Below are 12,360 nucleotides of genomic sequence, written 5' to 3'. Positions count from 1 at the left end.
TTAATATAGCTCTTATTACACTTTATAATAATTTATGTATATATTTGTATTTATTTTGCACTGTTCCTTACAGTTCTTACAGTATTTATCCAAAGATAAGCTGCTCTGGCAACTGATTTGGCAGTTTGTTACACCGGTAAGGCTTGCAAAAAATGATCAGCAGATTGTGAAAGAGAGGTTTACGTCCGGAGTTCAAGCACAGTTCAGTGTGTATTTATAACATAACATATATTTTAAATGCAGTGGGAAGTAACCTCCCACTCCAGGCATCTCTTCTGAATTGTGCCTTGCGCACTGACACACTGACTGCAGCATTTCTGCTGAACAGCTCTTCTCGTCCTTAAAGCACTTCAGCTTTTTTGGTCACACGGTATGCCATGGCCAAGAAAAGTGAGGTGATTTTTCTGAGTCAGATGATGCTGTTGAGTATGCATATTTGATTTTTATAGTATCCTTGAAAAATGGGTAACAGAGCTTGTGCTTGTCTGTATAGGGTTTTGTTTTCATTTACATTTATATTTAGTCATTTAGCAGACGCTTTTATCCAAAGACTTACAAATGAGGACAATGGAAGCAATCATTTTCGTGTCATTATGCCTTATTATTTTTGAGGAAACAGGATAATTTGAATGTAAAGACAGAATTAAAATTAATTGACTTCAAAGAAACGCAAACTGAAGAAAAGCAAAAGTTTCTTAATCACTTCGAATGTTGACTCGACTTAAAAAAGTTTTAAAAGCCTTTAAGGTTGAAGGGGTTTAGGCGATAGATAAATAAAAAAGGCTTGCATTGTCGCAAAAAAAAATAGTTGAAAGAAATGCTGTTATTCATTTCAATGCTGTTTTTCCTGTAAAAAAACATCACAGGAATAAATTACATTTTAAAGTGCATTCAGGGAGAAAGCAGGTATCTTGAATTGTTATAATATTTCACAATATTACTGTATGTTTTTAAGTATTAGATAAATACAGCCTTAGTGAGCATAAGAGACCTCTTTCAAAAACAGAAGATGGATAGAATGTGCTACACAGTTTCTACGCACAGCTAGTGAATGGGACTCAGTCTACGTTAATGTGTCAGTCTGGGAGGAAACAGCATGTACTGATTAGGGCCCCAGTAACACATCATTTTCCTCATGATCAGCATTGTGCAAAACCACAGTTAGAGTCAGCAGAGGAGAAAGCGTCAAGCAGACTAGAGTCAGACTGTGCCTTGTATCGATTTCACGACAGTCTCCGGTTGATTCATCTACCTGTAAAACATAACCTTCAGAAAAGTGCAAAACCGGCAGATGCTGCTTTTCCTTGAATTCACACCTGTCCGCACCATGTGTTGAGTGATTTGCCACCGGGAAGCCGCCAGAAAGCTCATTAAATTAGATGGTTTTGAGGTGTACACGCTCTCGCGCTTCGTTTTATGGAGACCTGCGATTTGAGGAGTGCTGAGGTAGCCATATGCTGAGTCACTGATACTCCCATATGTTGAAATGTCATTAAAGCTACATCCCTGCCAATTATACTGCATTTCCCCGTTCCATCCGGCCGATACGAATTATGACCCACGCCGGCGCAGGTGAGACTCTAACACCCATAAATGTGGCACTCGTGCTCAGAGCCATATTGAAAATGATTGTTCTCGCACTACAGGCCGTGACCGCATCGCCCTGTGCATTGGCCGCAACCAGACCCAAGCGGGCCATTATCTCTGTGGGTCATGGCTGGAACCATAAATTGGTTACTTAAACCTCTGGACTACAGAGGTGTATGTGATCCTGTAACACTGGCCACTGCTAGGTGCTAATCTTCAGGGGGTAATAGCAGCTTGTGAGTTGGTGTCAGGCATTAAGTCAATGAAGTCCTGCCGTCAAACTCTCATTAGAATTGCTGAGGTTTGCTGGTGTTTGCAAGAGCTCTTTTGTTAGTCCTGTTTATTGTACATGAGAGGTTGCTTGCTAATAACCAAGTGCACTTCGTATTAGCAGGCAGGCCAGCCTGATCAATTTTCATTTAACTCAAATTAGTCATTTCAACTTAATTGTTTATTGGTGTAGGAAATCAAAAGCGTTTGGCAGTGACGCAAAGAGCACAATTACCTGGAGAAATAAATGACTGTTATTAGACGACGCTACATTTTGATTGTGTTAGACTGATTCTTCACTCGACTGCTTCCTAAATTGCTCTGTTGGGTAACTGAATATTGAATGGTCAGATCTTTATTCCTTCTCATAGAAACGTATTTTGTTCTGGAATCGTACTTGCACCACATTTACTTCATCTTGATATTAACATTGAGTGTTGTGGCATTTATGAGGGAAGCTAAAATAGACGTTGATTGATGCGGGCGAAAGGTTTTTGTTTACGTGTTCAGAGCCCTCAAGTTGAGGCAAATTTAAAAAAACTTTTGAGGTGCCTCAGACGTGTTTTTGAACTTTTATCACTTTGAATTTCTTCCACAAAGGATTTTGCTGAGCAGATACAGTGTGTGTGTGTGTGTGTGTGTGTGCATGTGCATGTGCGTGTGCGTGTGCAGGTTTAGCCCTCTGCACAGCTGGTCTTTGAAGCTCTGCTGCTGTAAGGCTCCTCTCAAACGCCGTCATTAAGACCAGTCCTGTGACAGTGAAGAAGACCCTTTCTCTGACCCTAGCCTCTCATTAATGTGTGTGTGTGTGTGTGTGTGTGTGTGTGTGTGCACAGGTGGGTAGGATGTTCTGTTTTCTAGTGCAAGGACCATTTTAAAGTGTGCTATCATGGATGCACAGTATATTACACCAGAATGCTTATATTGGCCAAAATTACAGGATTTATTTATATAAAAATAAGGATTACATTTTATTTACATTGTTGTTGTTAATATTGAATTATAATGTTGCATCCCTATAAGATATACTTCAATTCATCCAAATGTTATAGAATTACAGTTCCCAACTACTCAGACTTAGTGTGCTCCCTCATCATAGATTTTGGAAAAGTGTTCCCAAATCCCAGTCGATGGCCCTGCACTTACTTTAGTGAGTTATTGTTAATAACTGTGTGTTATTAACTCTGGTCTTTTGTTTGTATCCCAGGAGAACTTGTGGCTGGACAGTGTATCTCTGCTTATCAAAGATTCGTTTGAGGGGGAGATGCTGATGATTGACAACCTCTCTGGCTCCGTCTTCCATCATTACTCCTCCCCACCCGTCTGCAAGGACTACAGGACTCATCCGCAAGAGGTACACTGGAGCTGTGTCTGTGTTTGCTAATGCACTCTTGAGTTTAAGTCTAATCTTAAAAACGAACCTACATGCAAATCTTCACAATTTAATAGAGAATGCCTTTAAATTCAGTTTTAAATTAGCAAACATGATGCCATTTGAATTTAAAGATGTAAAATTAAAATTAATTGAAATGTAAAAAAAATAATAATAATAATAAAATGCTGTCTTGAAAGCAGTTTAAAAAGCATTGAAGTTTGAACATTTAAAGGCCTTAAGTATCAATGATATTTTTAGATAATTTTATGATTACGATTATTTCAAATAAATGCTGTTTTAAATATTTTGGAAATCAAAGAATCCTGAGGGTAAAACAATTATTGATCACCAAATCAGCATATTAGAATGATTTCTGAAGGATCATGTGACACTGAAGACTAAAGTAATGGCTGCTGAAAATCTTTGCATCACAGGAATAAATGACAAATTAACATTAATTACGTTAATTAATAAATAATGAATAAAATTTGATAAGGTTACTGTTTTTTTTTTTCAAATCAGATAGATAGATAGATAGATTGTTAGATCAATTGACTGATGTTATTGTACTATAGCACATTATTTAATGTACACACACAAAATCTCTCAATGCTTGTGTCCCATCACAGTGACGGACAGGACAGGGGTAGTTCAGGAAAGAAGTAATTCAAGTCGTAACCTCCACACCTGTCATCCCGCCATTCTGCCAACAATGTCAGTCCATCAGTCTGTTTCCACACCCCTGTGCCTGCTCTCCATACATCTATGATTTGCAAGCTCTTCTCTCCCACTCACTCTGTTTGACTCTAAACGTCTCTCTTCTTGAATTACCCAGATTTCTTCTTTGGAAAGTTATCATCACGTTGTCAGACATAAACCATGCTGTCCATAACATTCCAAAGTCTCTGTTGACAGTTTTATCACTCAAACTCAGCTCAGCACTCTGCAAATTTAAACAAAGCTGTTAGACTGGCATACAGTAAAAGTCTGGAGAAATTCAAATAGTCGGAAAGGATTTTCATGATTAACAACCCTTGCCCACAGCAGATCCACATGGCTGAACTGGAACAGGCGTCTCTGAGGTCGGAGCAGCTCTCAGATAAGTCATCCTCACCAGCGCTGCCTGATGACCTCAGCCTGGACGAGCAGAGCATGTACCAGATGGCTGCCAAAGAGGGCAAGGTGAGTTTTCTCTCTGAAAAATGATTTTGTCATTTTGAATGCTTCACCCCCACACAGTTATCTTAGTATCTACACTTTGAAATGTTTGAAAATCTGTTAAAAGGTATGCACTCATCAGTATTCTTGCTAATATCTGTATTTATTATTGATGATTGTGGATAATTACTTTCAATAATAGCTAATATTAAAATATTAGACTCTAATCATCTGGAGTCAGAAAGATTTTTTTAATGTTTTTGAAAGAATTCACTCAGCAAAGCTATATTTATTTTATGCAACATACAGTACTTTTGTGAAATAGTTTTACAATTTAAAATAACTGTTTTCTATTTTAATATATTTTTAAATGTAATGTATTACTGTGATGGCAAAGCTGAATTCTTATTATTATAAGCGTTGAAAACACTGCAGCTTAATATTTTTGTGGAAACATGATACTTGAGACCTGAGATGATTGAACACCTGAGCAGAGATGATGCCAACCCTCAGACAACATACAAAACTACCAAAAGCTACCAAATTTTGCTATAAGTTTGATCGCAACATATAATCATTGCTGTTAATAGTGTTCACCGTCTGGTTGATTACATGACATTAACTACCTGCTTGCTGGACATCAACTTGAGATAGTCACCACTATGGAATGATATTCCGGACATTATTCAAACGGAATTGCAAATTGTATTTGCAATTGCATTTTCAATTTGTAGACGCATAAAATGTGACATAATCCAAACGCAAATGCAAATCGCGCATTACCGTTTGCATTTTCGTTTAAGCGAACGCACAGTGACTGCCGAATTTAAAATGGAAATGCAAAGTCCGTTTGCATCTGTGTTTCCCATATCTTACGAGTATTGACCCAGTCATATTTAAATAGCAATTTCAATTACCACGTCTGCTTTTTCACTTTCTCAGCGTCGCGTATGTAGCCAGCCAAAACTCAAATGGAATCGCAATTCCCTTTGTATTTCCATTTCCGATGCCTTACACGGAAACCTGTCAATCAGTGTCAAGGGTGGGATTATGCTATGGGGCGTGTTCGTGTTGGGACGTGACGTCACTCACAGTCGACCGCATTTGGCGGACCATGCGTTCAATGGGTTTACGTAAAATGTGTTGATCAGAAGATCGGGCAGTTTTTTTATGTACAATTTTCATTTAATCTCGTAATGGAGAAGTCAATCTCTCAGCTGCTGCGAGAGGCGGCTGCAGCTCTGGAACAATCAACATCAGACGTGTCTCCATCGAGTGCTCCTTCCCCTGCGATGATACGAACAACACAGACTCGCGCACCCTTGAAGCTTAAAAAATACAAAATATATTTATTTATGTCAATACATTAGTTAAAACCTAATTAAATTTTTTTGTTTTTTATTCTGTAATTAACTAGAAATTCAACCCATTCTGGTATTTAAGCATTTTACAAATAAAACCTGAACCTTTAATATAAAACAACCTGAGAGATTGACTTCTCCATTACGAGATATAAAAAACTGCTCGATCTTCTGATCAACACATTTTACGTAAACCCATTGAACGCATGGTCCGCCAAATGCTGTTGACTGTGAGTGACGTCACGTCCCAACACGAACACGCCCCATAGCATAATCCCAGCCTTGACACTGATTGACAGGTTTCCGTGTAAGGCATCGGAAATGGAAATACAAAGGGAATTGCGATTCCATTTGAGTTTTGGCTGGCTACATACGCGACGCTGAGAAAGTGAAAAAGCAGACGTGGTAATTGAAATTGCTATTTAAATATGACTGGGTCAATACTCGTAAGATATGGGAAACACAGATGCAAACGGACTTTGAATTTCCATTTTAAATTTGGCAGTCACTGTGCGTTCGCTTAAACAAAAATGCAAACGGTAATGCGCGATTTGCATTTGCGTTTGGATTATGTCACATTTTATGCGTCGACAAATTGAAAACGCAATTGCAAATACAATTTGCAATTCCGTTTGAATAATGTCCGGAATATCATTCCATACACCACTGATAAGCTATTACTAAATATAATGTAGAAACTTCAGTTTTCTGTGAAGCTGCTTTGCAACGATTTGCATTGTGAGAAGCGCTATACAAATAAACTTGAATTGAATACTTTTAGGATTCTTAGAAGTTCAAAGGATGCAATTTATATGAAACAGAAATCTTTCGTAACATTATAAATGTTGAATTATCTGGGTGTTTTTAAGAGACAGCATTTTAAATTGATAGTTTTTATGTAATTTTTTTTCATGCCCTTAATAGTGGATTATGATCAGTAACAGATGAAATCTCTGCCCCCCTGGAAATGATTTACCTCTATCTGATGTATAAACTGCTGTAATCCCTTATATCCAAAACAATGATCCTTTAATTATATATAATCAGTGAGAACGACCACAGACTCACACTAATTAGACTGAAGAAATCAAATAACTATAAGCTGCTAGCCTAAATCCTGCAGTCTCATGGGGCATGTAGCTTCGCTGCTCAACCAGTGTAATTCTTCAGCAGACTTAAACATCTCTAGCTATTTGTTAGAGAAACCCCATAAAGGACAGTATGTGAGGCAGATGGCTCAGATTATCAAGCAGAGCTTAATCGTTCCTTCATCTCTTTTACTGTTATAGAGGGAAGTCCTGAATGCAGGGAGCCTAAAAGTGTTTAGTTTACCGAGAAAATAAGATTTTAGCGTTTAAGAGACTTGGAAGTCTCCCCAGGATCCTGAAAGTTCATGCTAATATTTCTGCTCAGGAAAGGGGTTGTGATGAATGCCTGAACACTGAAGAACCTGGAGGGAGAGGTAACAGCAGGTTACGGCGACCCTCTCGGGTTCACAGTTCTGGGACAGAGGACGGGGCGGAAGTGAATGGAGGCGGTTCTCAAAGTCCACATCACAACACACCTGCTCGTCACAGCATAGGTAATGCGGCACATCCACAGTACTACAGGAATAAGCAAGAAAAGCATTGTGCACATTAGTTAGAAATTGTGCACATTAGAAAAATTGTCTCCCTTTCCAAATAAGATTTTGAATTTGAATTGAACACTAGAAAAACAGTTGGCCTAATTTAAAAAAGGCAACCTATTACATTAAATTTGATCAATTAAAGGGATAGTTCACCCAAAAATTAAAATTCTTTCATTAATTACTCACCCTCATGTCATTTCAAACCCTTCATTCATCCTCGGAACACAAATAAAAAAAAGCTTCATAAAACTAAAGTTGAGAAGAACCACTGATATCACATGGACTATTTTAATGTTGTCCTTACTAACCTTGGGCCTTGAACACGTCAGTTGCATTGTTGTCTATGCAGGTTCAGAGAGCTCTCGGATTTCATCAGAAATACCTTAATTTGTGTTCCGCAGATGAACAAATGTCTTATGGGTTTGAATGACATGAGGGTGAGTAAGTAATGACAGAATTTTCATTTTTGAAAGGCATTATTTGCCTCTTAAAACTAGAGGCAAACATTTTACAGACACATCTCACAAACATCAACAAATTAAATTCGGTGAAAATATGAACTCTGAACCATGTGACAGCTGATTAACAGTGGCAACAGTGACATCAGCATAAATTAAGCCAGATTTTAAATTCTATTAAATTTTAAATATATGTACTAAATATTAATTTATAAAATTTATATTAATACTTTTGTTACCAACATTGTTAGTGTGTTATTCTACTTCCTTACATTCAAACTCAAATCTGTGTCCTGTTTGCTACCTCAGTTTAAATTCAATTCAAATTCAGTAACTGAATTTGTGTGCAGGTGGAGTTCCCTGTAGCAGCAGTAATCAGGAGCACCCAGGGGTTTCTGGAGCTTCGAGCCACTCTACCACTGCCATCCGTCTCCCTGCTGAATTCTTCTACCCAGCTGCTGCGGCCCTCCCCGCACCCCCGAGTGGCTGGCGGGGACACAAACCAAGAGGGCTTCGGCTAACTTCCCCAGCCTCATGGGCGTCTCTACGCTCTCCTGGAGCAAACACCAGGCTGCTCACCACACAGGTTTGATCTTACACACATGTACAACTTGTGCATTGCGTGTCTCAATACGTTTACCTTATTCTGAAAAAGACAATATTACGATTAAGGTGTTTACATGAGTTGCTTTTTGAATATTCCTTTCATGTTCCTTTTTTACATGTTATAGTACATAGATCGATTAATCACACATTTTACGTCCCCGCGTGAGGCCATCCGACATTCCCTCCAGAATTTGACAAACATACAGTTCGTCTTCGTTATGGTACCAAATACAGTTTTGGGTGTTTCATTTTTAATTTTACGAAAGCTGAATTTTGTCGTGCTACTTGCAAACAGACGACGGCGGATACAAATTATCCAGCAACAGTCCTCCTCTGCCCTTTCATTCGACAACATTTCATTCATGCCCCCGTGACAAACAAGGTATTGGATGAGAGTACAAATTTAAGACTGGTGGGAGAGAGTTGTTTTAATTAAATTTTTTGTTTGCCGTCAAACGGTTGACCACTGCAGTGTGTGTATCCTGTCACAAAATACGACAAAAAGTCCTACATGATGGTAATAGTGTGATTAAGGTGTGTACTTGTCTATATTCCCTGTTGAAAAATCCAGCATATGCTGGTTAGGTATGTTTTGAAGCATGGTTGCTGGTTTGAGCTGGTTTAAACTGGTCCTGAGCATGGAGCTAGTTGCTTAGGACCAGTTTAGAACGAGCACATGACCAGCTAAGAACCAGCTTAAACCAGCAGCCATGCTTCAAAACATACCTAACCAGCATATGTTGTTTTTTCAACAGGGCTGCACTTCAATAATGCGACAAAAACAGGAATACTCCACATGTCTTAATTCGATTTGTGTTAACTTCGAGTATGACTTTAGCCAGATTAAGGTAATCAAAAATCTCTGTTTACATGGTAGATTCTTAATCATTTTAATATTGGAATATTGTTGTCCATGTAAACATACTGATTGTCAGTTCATTGCTAAAAACTCGACCTCTCTGCCCCCAGTATCCATCTCACAGTGACTCCTCTCTGGCTACGGGGAGCTCAGAGAGCAGCCTACCAACCACCATGGAAGAAGGGCTCAGTTTCATCGTATCCACCACCCAGCCGCTGCTGGACACACTCGTCAACGATCGCGCCACCCTCTCCACGGAGACCCTGAGACCCAGTCCTCCGGCCACCCAGAACCTCCAAACTACTAAGGGACACCAGCGCAGCAAGAGCAGCTGTGAAACGGACATCAGTGCAGGAAGAACTCGGCAAGGATCCGATAAGGATGTAGGGATGGTACGGTACGGTTCTAACCAGACGTGTGACAGCCAGCAGCTCTTAGAGACACCGAGCAGCCTGTCGCTGACGTCGCTGTTTCTGCCGAGCTCTCTAGCGCCCCCGTCTGTGAAAAAATGCAACAGCACGGGCAGCTTAGACCACGGGACACTCACAACCCAAGAAAATGTGTTCATAAAAGAGCCACAGGGTAAAATCACCAGCCCCTGGAAAAAAAGTAGAGAAGCAAGAAGAGAGAGTCAATTGGAGGCAGCACAAGGAAAAGATGGGGAAAGTACAAGCCAAATAACAATTGTGGGCTCCAGGAGAAATAGATGAAACTTTACCTAGTGTTAGTTATTTCTAAAGCCCACCACTCGATCTCTGTTTTTTTCAGGGATCAGTTTGACATGTGGCATTCCATCTCAAAGTATTTCTCTCTCTATCTCCCTGTTTTCATTTGTAACCTGTTACCATTTTGTATTTGCTTGTTGTAAACGTCCAACAGGACTGTAGAGAAACTGGATAGAGAGACCTGAGTGCAGTTTGGCCCCTTAGAGCATGACTAGACCAAAGGGGACTGTTCAAACAGCTACCTGAACAATCAGGTCAGGAGACGACATACAGTACAGGCAAAGCTTTCCGTATGCCGGAATGCTGGGAGTTTTCTCAAAAGTTAGTTAAAAAAAAAAAGGAAAAACCTACTATTATATATAGAGGAACTGAAAAGATAAGGAGATATAGTTAAAAAAAATACAGTAAAAGAGATTGATTCTCTAAAAGAGGGCATGTTGTGTTCAATGATTTGACGCAGTTACATTGCAATGAAGATTCTAGGATTTTAACTCCATATACATATATTTTTACAGGTTTTTTGTTCGTTTAGTTTTTTTGTTCATTTTGTTTGTTTGTACTTGTGTTTTACATTGAGGAGAGAGAACAATGTTCCTCATTCAATCTGAAGCAAAGCATTTGTTTTAGAGAGTGACTAAAATTAATGAGAGGAAGTCAGACATCTATCTATTTATTATTCAGATTTATTTATATATTTATTTATTCAGGTTTATTTAAATTATTGTTTATATATTTAATTAAAGGGCAAATGTAGAAATATGTAATCTCCTACCTTTTGCATTAGGAGATGAAAAAAATATGGACACAAGGACAAAGAACAGTCCTCTGCATGACGATGAGTCTCTTAACAAAGAAGTTCAGTGTAACAGCTACTGAAGATGTCAATGCTGGAAGAAAGCAGTGAGGTTTTTACTCAGATATTTTTTTATTGATATGCTCTGGATCAAGGAATAGGTGACGCGCATTGTTGTGGTCACCGTTCTCCTCCCCACAGCCCAAGAACATTTCTCTGTGACTTTATTCCCTGCAAGTGGCTTCCATTTTTATAATTTTGATTAGGTGGAGGAGACTTTTTTTGTATGCTCGGGTAAAAAGAACCAAGCAAACAAAAAAAAAAAAAACATCCTAAGGATTTTAGACTGAATGACTACATGAACTCATGGATGTTGAATACAGCCAGACACAAAGGATGATGAACAGGCCATGGGATTTAAATGCTTCTTCAAGAACCCAGGAGCCTCTGCTTTATTTTGGTCCTCGGATGACATGTCAGATGAGGAAAACACAAGACGGTGATATTCAGCTTTGATTTTGACAAAACTAGGTTGATTGGATTTGCAACTGAATCAATTATTTATACATGAATTTTCTTTAGCATGGTTACTGGACTGCAGTAGGACACCTCTGATTTATTATTCCTCCTCTTTGAAAAAAAAATGCACTCGTTTGCTCTTTATTTCATTTAGCTTAGTCTTGGTCACTGTATTCATGTGCAAATGGAGCAACTCTATGACACTCCAAATATCTTAGTTTAGTCTGCTGTAGTGTTTAGCACCCTGTTTTTTTTTTTTTTTCTTTTATGTAGGCTTGACCTGTTGATGAACTTCATTGTCATTTGATTGGTAGTGACTGTCCATCCATGACGTCTGGGTCTCTGTACATTACGTCAGTTGTGTTGTGGTTTAGTCAGGACCTAAGTGCAGGATTGTCGTTTCATTCATGGAGCCACCGTTTTGAAATGAGGAACACCGAAGTATTAAAGTTGAATCAGCAAAACACAATAACAAAGGGCTTACTTGGTTTCCAAGGTGTTCTTGGATCTCACCACCAGACAATTTTTGCTAATAGTGCGCAAGACTTCAAAGATTAGTCTGACACTACAGCAATAAAGAGTAGCTTTGTGTGCCCCAAATATACATAATGATGTCAATGTCCTTTTTTTTCCTTTTCAAGTAGATTATTTACCCTTGTTTACTAAGTAACAAAACCTGCACGACGTGAGGGCTGATCACATTACATAACCGTTTGAGCATTGAGACTAGATGGACTGCCAATGGTTCAGATGAACAAATGAAGTCATTTCGAACTCAGGGCCTTGGAAAATACCACTACCGAATGCTCTGTTTCCTCAGGGAGACAGATGGCTGGAAAAGGAGGACTGTATGTTAAATGTTAATGTTCATTTGATTTGACTTTGCGTTTAATGCTCTAATAAGCTTGCGTCAGTGCATCGCTATTATAGCAGGATATGAGTGTAGGCCAGTTAAAGTATTAAAGCAACAGGTAAACTGAAAGCTAATTCATAGCCATCACTGTATAGTTTGAAAGTGT

At 38.8% G+C, this 12,360-nt stretch overlaps 1 protein-coding gene across 1 annotated transcript in view; it reads left to right on the top strand.

Moving 5' to 3' along the window:
* LOC306852105 (voltage-dependent T-type calcium channel subunit alpha-1I-like) overlaps positions 1–10,357 on the top strand; it is a gene marked incomplete at its 5' end in the record, with an annotated part of 134,928 nt that extends 124,571 nt beyond the window's left edge. The window contains 5 exons of the mRNA XM_079388748.1: positions 3,065–3,211; positions 4,277–4,414; positions 7,165–7,333; positions 8,190–8,425; positions 9,415–10,357. Of these exons, the coding sequence (XP_079244874.1) occupies positions 3,065–3,211; positions 4,277–4,414; positions 7,165–7,333; positions 8,190–8,425; positions 9,415–10,014 (1,290 nt within the window). The 3' untranslated portion in view covers positions 10,015–10,357. The remainder of the gene's footprint in view (positions 1–3,064; positions 3,212–4,276; positions 4,415–7,164; positions 7,334–8,189; positions 8,426–9,414) is intronic.
* Positions 10,358–12,360: the final 2,003 nt, after the last annotated feature.

This window comes from Barbus barbus, assembly GCF_936440315.1.
Source record: "Barbus barbus genome assembly, chromosome: 3".
In the NCBI taxonomy this organism is placed as follows: domain Eukaryota; kingdom Metazoa; phylum Chordata; class Actinopteri; order Cypriniformes; family Cyprinidae; genus Barbus; species Barbus barbus.
This window is presented reverse-complemented; position numbering and strand designations above follow the sequence as displayed.